Genomic DNA, 7,620 nt, shown 5'->3' with positions numbered 1-7,620 from the left:
CATAGTTCATTTTTTTAGTGAAGATTTAGGTTAGTTGGCTTCTAATTGGTAGCTTTAGGAAGTCCCTTCAAAGATCAACTTCAACAAATATAAACTACAAGATTATTTCTTTGATTGGATTTAGCCCATAGTTTATGTGACAATAGAGTTGCCAATTGCTTTGAAGGCCTCCTCACACCACAATGCAAGGTCCAAGAAATGGGAGAAGAACTAAGATTCATACTTTTGAAGGATTTTCTTCCAAAAGATCAAAGCTAAGATAAACCTTGCAAGGACCCAAACTATGGGTCATTCCAAAAATTAAGTTATGCCTTGAAGGAATATGAAAATAGCATCCAAATAATTCTCTCCTCCACATTACAATGTCCACATAACCTTCTAGTTTTAGCATCTATTTATTATTAAGTCAATGTTTGAAAGTTTTAGTGGAAGGCTAAGCACCCATGAATTTTTCCACCAAAGGCAAGCTTAGAAAGATCCAACAGCTTTCCTAATATTGAATCCAATAAGATATAATGGTGAGAACATCCTCCTATCTTTCAATAAGCTTTTTTATTAGCATCATTTGAAAGGACTTATTTGAATAAAGGAGACTTGAATGGGGAGACTTGTACTTCTATCTTTTAATAGAAATCTTATTAGCAAGATTAAAAAAGATTTGTTTTAAGAGGTCCTAAGAAAAGAATCAATTACAAAAACAATGAGGAGCCATGAATGGTGTAGGACAACCCACCCCACCACAGCATCGTGAGAGAAAGAAGAGAGGAGCCCATAAGGGACAATAGTAGAGTACCCAACAACAAACCCTAAGTGTTAAAGGTTCTCCAAAATGATCCACACAAACTCTAACATAGTAACATTTCTACAAAATGTTTGCAAGTTTAATAAATAGATTATTAAAACAAAATGTTTTAGATTTATTTATTTTTAACAATTTAAAATAACACCACCCAATCGAATCTAAGGTGCATACTTGTGTTCTCAGTAAACAATTGGTAAAAATCCACATATTTCCATGTTAAAATTATAACCTTGGCACTTTCTGATAAAGCAGATCACCTGCACCTTATCGAGTATATAGGGCAGGCACCCCTAATAAAAAGTGTTTAAGTTCTGTCTATCGCTATAGTAAACTCTGTTTAAACTAAGAACAATGAAAAACAGAAAGAAATCAGAAGGCTGGTTCAATATGTCAAGCCAGAATGTTTAGAGGTCAAAACACTTGTGGTATCTTAAACTGGAAAGATGAATCAATCCATGCATTCGCCAAGCGAAGGACTGAAAGGAAGAAAGCCATGTTTGAGTGCAGCTTCCCACACTTCACTGACATCTGCTGTATTGATAGTTTGTCCACACTCATGGTGATCCCACCCTTGTAAGGCATGCACTATTCCTCCTGCCCTCCATGCGCTCATTACTCTTCTTGGCAGCCAATTCTGATACACAATCCCACCATAGAAATCAAACAACATTAGTTTCTATGTACTGGCATTCATTCCTATGCAAGCCATGTGTGGCAGCTCATTACCTTTCTTCTAACATTGTTTGCCATTTAAGATTTGGGTATTCTCCAAATAATAAAGTTTAAGCTTCATCTTACCTCACAGCTATGCACATTTTCCAAATTCGGTGGCATTCGCATGGCAGGTGTAGTATGGTAAGTGCAGTCTTTTCTACCCTCTTTTATTGGAAAGGGCGAGAATGGAACAAAGTGCGCTCCCTTGGGTGCTTGCATTTGATCTTTCCAACTCACCTGCCTCCCTACTATCCATATCTGCACCATATCAATCATCATTATGGATTTTGATAATTAAGGAGATCAAAGATTTATGTATGTATCAACATAGGGTTCATGTTGGTGGGCTTAAAGAACACATTTTAAATTTTGACTTTTTCAGATGGTTTATCTAAAATCATACTAGTTTTTTAATAAGACTTATTTATTAGTGTGAGTGGAGATGAACAATCAGACTTCAGCAAACTAGTTTTCTAATAAGATTCATCTATTAAAGTGATTGAAAATATTAAATATCGATATACATCCTAAAGATCAAAAAATTGTACAAAGTATTTGAAAAGTTCAGTAACATGGGTTGGATGCCTCACCTTGCAGTTGTTACCTGCTTGATATCTTCTTGCATGGATCACATTATCTTGTAAGTAAGAAGGAATGGCCATTTTGAATTTATATAATTGTTCTTTTGACTCTGTCAGAAGCTGCCACTCCAGATGACCGACCATTATACATTGATTCAACCAAAGAAAAAAGAGATGTACTTCAATTTTTTGTCTGTTTTTCCTTGTTCAAGTATAGGGGAAGAAAGAAATTGGTACCTGAACTTTGATCCCGCGTTCAGAGAGAAGGCGAACAATGGCACATCCAAGCTTGGACGCTCCTCCACACATGAACACTGAGGTTGCACTGTGCGGTATAGAATTCAATATCACAGCAGCTACCAGAGTGTTCCCATCCACTATACGGACTTTTAGGTCTTGTTGCTTTCTGAGAAACAGCTCTCCGCTTCCATTAAGATCCTCGCTCTGGCATGCCATCCCTCATCAGTACAACAGAAAAAAATCAATTGAATTTGAAACTAAAATTATTATTAATGTTTATAAATAATTACACAGGATAACAGGATGGCAAATAAATTTTGGTATAATAAGTTAAGGTAGAGTGTTACTGGATGTGAGTAACTGATGTGTTAGTATTAAGAATTCTCTAGTATTGATTAGGGATAGTTTATATAAAAACCTTTAATTCAACATTTTTGGTTTTATATCAAATTTATAAAATTGCTTATCTGATACAGATATTAAATTCGTTTTAGACTGAAATTTTTAATTCAATTTTTGTTCATTCAATCAAATTTACTGAAAATACAATCTCCAAACACTCAACAAATCTCTATACTAAAAAACCAAATTGTTCTAATTAACACACCAGAATAACAACCATACGTTGCCTACAGTTTGACACAATGGCTGTATACGCTTTCTCTATTGTATTTCCATTCAAAACAGAAAATTATCATAGAAGGTGCGGATCCTGATCAAAAGGTGTGAAATGGAATAGTGCAGGTCCGTAGCTCAGATATATCTTGACCACTACGAGAATTGAGAACATAATTCAAATGCAAACTACGAAGTTACCTGGTTGAGCAGGCCTAAGCTGATAACCTTGGCTTCTTTCTTGTCCGCCTCCAAAATGGAATCTTGGATGAGTTTGTTGATCCCTGCTCTCTCGGAAGGCATAAAATACTGTATGCACCCATAGACAACATTCAAAAGTAAGCAAATAACTTAATCTCAGGATACATATGAAAGGGAGCGGAAAGTAGAAAGTAAGCTTAAGTGAATGATTAATACCTGGAATGTGTACCGGGGAACGACCCAAGTTTCAATGTGTAGCCCATTTAACCGATTTTTCTCGGCCCTGAAAGTTTGTCCACAAAGCCAGAGAAAAATCATGATGCCGTTGCTAATCGGCCATATGACCCACATGTACCATTTAACAGAGTACGGTGCTGCAGCAAAAGAGGCGAACCCTAATCTCAGATGGAAAAAGGAGAGTAGGCTTGTTGCATGAGTCAGGTGCACCACATCCACCTTTTCTTTCCTCCCTGATAACAACACAATCCAATATAATCTTCAGACTGAACCTGTTACAGACTACAGTATAATATTGATAAAATTATATTCAAATATTAAATGGTCTAATGTTTAAGTGATATAGTGTGATGGTTAAATTGTATTGTGATTCTTGTTATAAGATTCAAACTCTTACTAGACTAATATGACTTAGTGTTCACGATGAAGGTGTCTCGCTGATGTATAACTTTGATCAAAAGATTTACTCATTCTACTTAAATAGAAAAAAAGTAAAAACAGTCAAATTCAGAAATCAGTAAGCTAGTAATTTTTAGAACTATTATACATTTAAAAATAGTCACTCTAAATATGACTCATTATTGTATAATGGATCATAGATCAAATTTAGAAACCAGCCAGTCAGTAATATTTTACCTCAATCACACATATAAAAAACTGTTTTATATTTTAAAATAAACACTCTGAATAATCTGTATATTAATATACTGATTATTTGTTCAATAATTTCAACTATCTATATATTATAATAAATTATTTTAAAAAATTCTTATAAACAATTAATACGTTGACAACAACCCTTGCATTTTAAATTTAAGCTTTTCAGACTGAACCAATTAAATCTTTCACTATCCACTGTGCTCCTTACCTCTGCAGGCAGAGTCGTAGAGACCATCAGATGATTTGTCGGCTGTTCCATATAGATAATCATACAGAGGCATGAACAGACTGAAGTTGGTGTGGACCTGTGAATGGTGAAGAGAATGAAACCTTCACATTGCCCTACCTCTGTCAGTCAAACGAGCTTAAAATGCATTTTTTTTTAATTTTTAATTTTGCAAAACGTGAGAAAACTTACGAGGGTGTGTACATAAGATATTTGAGAGGAGGGCAGATCTTAAATGCCCACTGGGGAACAAATTCAAAGTTGCAGTGACCCATATTGTTCATGAAATCGAACCATATTAAATAGCAGAATATGACAGCAGTAGAAGCGGTTTTGGTCACAACAGTGGCTAATGGACCTGCAGAGAACACTGCTGCGTAGATTAAATGCTCTGCGAACGGATGCACTACAGCTGAACAAAAAACAAGAGTCATAATATCAGTATTAAAGGCTGACATAAATTCATGTTCAGAAAACGGAAAGAGTAACGTGATAAAAATCTGATTAGAGTATGGAGTTCTTAATTAATCTTCTTACATGTAATCGGCTCTGTGACAAAAGAGGAGTGATGATGCGAATGATAGAGGTTATATAGGTAGTGATGATGGAGAGCTCTGTGTGCCCAGTAATAGAAGAATTCTGATAGCCCAGCATGAGCCAAAATTATTACAAACAACCCTTTTGTGTTCCACAGAGGAAGATTTGATGCCCCTGGTATGAAGGCATGCAGTGGGATAAACATGAAGGCGTACATGAGAATATAGTCATCCCTGCACCACAAGTATAAATAAATGTCAGTAAGCAACTCAATCTAATGAACTGCGAAAATCTGTTTGAAATAAGTCATAAGTGGCATATCTTATAGGTTTGAGTTTTTTCTGATCCATGTTAGCTATAGCTCAATCTGAGGGTAGCAGAGTCAATTTAGGACCTCCAAGGACCTCCAATCACCTGTGTTGTGATTTAAAGTGGGTGTTGGAAATAAGCCACACTCAATCGATGATGAACTGGTCAAAGAGGGGCTGGTAGTTTAGTTGGTAGAGCGTTCCAGTAGTAAATGGATGGTCCTACAGATTTTGAGTCCTAACTGGTCCATATTAGCTGTAGCTCAACATATGATATAAAAGTAAGGTTATGAGCCCCAAGCACTTATAATATTGTTGGAGGAAGATTTAAGAAATAAGCCACACCTAAACAAACGATGGACTGAAAGTTAGGTTAGGAGCCCCAAACACCTATAATATGGTTGGAGGAAGATTTAAGAAATAAGTCACACCTAGACAGACAACAGACTGATCACTAGTAACAAAATGAAAGGTCCTCGAGTCCTAACTGATCCATAACTCTGCAAAATCTATAGCTCAACAAAATCTATATACAATAAAATGAAATCAGTAACTCAGGCCAAACCAGACTCTCTTCAGAAAGACAAAGTAGCATTTTCCACCAACGTAGTTCTTACCAGCTTCCCTCTCGATCTACCTGCTCGAACTTAATGCTTCTATTCTGAATTTGATGTGTGCCCCGAGCATTCTGATAACGAGAAATGCTTATCCATAGCTGGTTGTGAAGATATCTGGTGGCAACAAGAATGAGCAGCAACAAACTAAAGTTATCTGTCTCTCGCCCTCCAAAGAAATTTGTATGCACGGCTTTCATCACCAGAGGGGATAGGGTCAAGTACTACATGCAAAAGAAAATCTTTAACTCATAACAGTCATACTAATTAGCTCAAAAGAAATCTGTCAATCTCTCCTATTTTATGCATTCATAACATGGTCAAGTACTACATACAAAACAAAATCTTTAAACTCATAACAGTCATACTTATTAGTTCAAATGAAATCTGTCAATCTCTCCTATTTCGTGCATGCATAACATTATTCCCACAAGTTTACCTTAAAGTTGCCCATGTTTGCCCATGGCCATTTTGAAAGCGGACCTGGAGTTGATGCCATGCTGGTATCGTATTTCAGATAATATCAATCAAATGGATAAGCCCTCACCTTTTTAATTTTTTTTTTTGACAATCAATAGAAAAGATTTCAACCTAAAAAGACTGTTTTGATATGCATCCTCCAACCAAAAGAATACAAGTAACATCCAATTTTAGTGAAGTGAAGAAGCAAATTAGAGGAAGCTGTTCTTGAAAGAAAGAGAGTAACTGTCTATTTATGTGTCTAGATAGCAAAGTAACTTGCTCGATAGCGAAGGATGGTATAAAGGATGTCTTCAGATGCCACCATCATCAATTCAAGCTTCTTTATTGAATTCTCTGTTGTTATTAATTGCTATATTTATGGGAGTAGATAATTCTCCTCCTCATCTGTCAGAAAATATCACTAAAGGTTCTTCACCCAGTTCCCTAATCTCTATTTGAGACTAGGTGCTTATGAACATCTATCAAAATTGAGAGATAGAAGATAGCTTCGACATAAAACAAGTGTCATCGTCCTCCCGCTACGAGTTGCCAAATGAGGTAATGCTGTTAAAGAGTAGATCAAGAATTTATTAAGGTAGGACATCAATAATTATGAAATGCATAATCACTAGTGATCTCTATGCGATTATTGGTTTTAGCTTCTTTGAAGAGCTTGTAGACTAGCCTGCCTTCCGTAGTCAGTCAATTTCCATCAGCCGGTCAGTGGAAGCGGGAAGTATGGAATTGGATGTCAGGCGTTTAAAGTTTCATCCCCATCTGAAATGGGGAATAGGAAGATGGAAAATATTTAATGAATGGGTAGATATGATTTATTGTTTCTGTGTTTATTGAGATCACTGGAAAGACAGTGACATTACATCATACCTGCTAAGGTATATGAGGACATCTGGTATAATTACATACATATGTTAAAAGTCATATTTTTAGTGATTTTGTTTGAAGAGGAGAAGATAGAAAAAAAAAAAAAAAAAAGTGACGGAGATCAATACTTCTGATTCTTATTAGAGAGAGGGCTTGCAGTCAAAAAGAAACAAACAATATTACTTTTAAAAAAATTCAAACAAACTCTTTATTGATGAAAAACACTATTACATTCAACTGAAACTCAACATGTTTATGCACTCTCCAAAATCCCTACACCTCGATGCTCTCTGTCACAAATATCCTATGGTACTTTCCCAATACATAGACTCCTCTGCAGTGAGGATCACAACAAAATATTTCCAAACAAAATAAAGACCTCCCAACTCTCTCTCTCACACTATCGCTCATCAAATCATATTGCATTTTTGTGAGACCCCTGCAACTTGAATTGCAGCTTCTTTATCAATGGAGGTACCAAAGATGTCAGCGTTGTTGACTGAGTTATGCGTTGCCTTATTGATGCATCTCCCTTCTGACA

The 7,620-nt window shown here is 35.9% G+C and overlaps 1 protein-coding gene across 1 annotated transcript; it reads right to left on the bottom strand.

Annotated features, from left to right (window-relative positions):
* Positions 1-893: 893 nt before the first annotated feature.
* LOC131044742 (very-long-chain aldehyde decarbonylase GL1-4) lies at positions 894-6,752 on the bottom strand. The gene is made up of 11 exons (XM_057978149.2): positions 6,175-6,752; positions 5,739-5,959; positions 4,814-5,046; positions 4,469-4,688; positions 4,259-4,380; positions 3,370-3,623; positions 3,154-3,261; positions 2,335-2,541; positions 2,107-2,217; positions 1,601-1,774; positions 894-1,436 (listed from the first exon to the last, which is right to left on the bottom strand). The coding sequence occupies exons 1-11, from the start codon at positions 6,232-6,234 to the stop codon at positions 1,251-1,253; spliced, it is 1,896 nt and encodes a 631-aa protein (XP_057834132.2). The 5' UTR covers positions 6,235-6,752; the 3' UTR covers positions 894-1,250.
* Positions 6,753-7,620: the final 868 nt, after the last annotated feature.

Source organism: Cryptomeria japonica, chromosome 3, assembly GCF_030272615.1.
Source record: "Cryptomeria japonica chromosome 3, Sugi_1.0, whole genome shotgun sequence".
Taxonomy (NCBI): domain Eukaryota; kingdom Viridiplantae; phylum Streptophyta; class Pinopsida; order Cupressales; family Cupressaceae; genus Cryptomeria; species Cryptomeria japonica.
The sequence above is the reverse complement of the archived record's forward strand: the minus strand, read 5'-3'. Positions and strand labels throughout refer to the sequence as shown.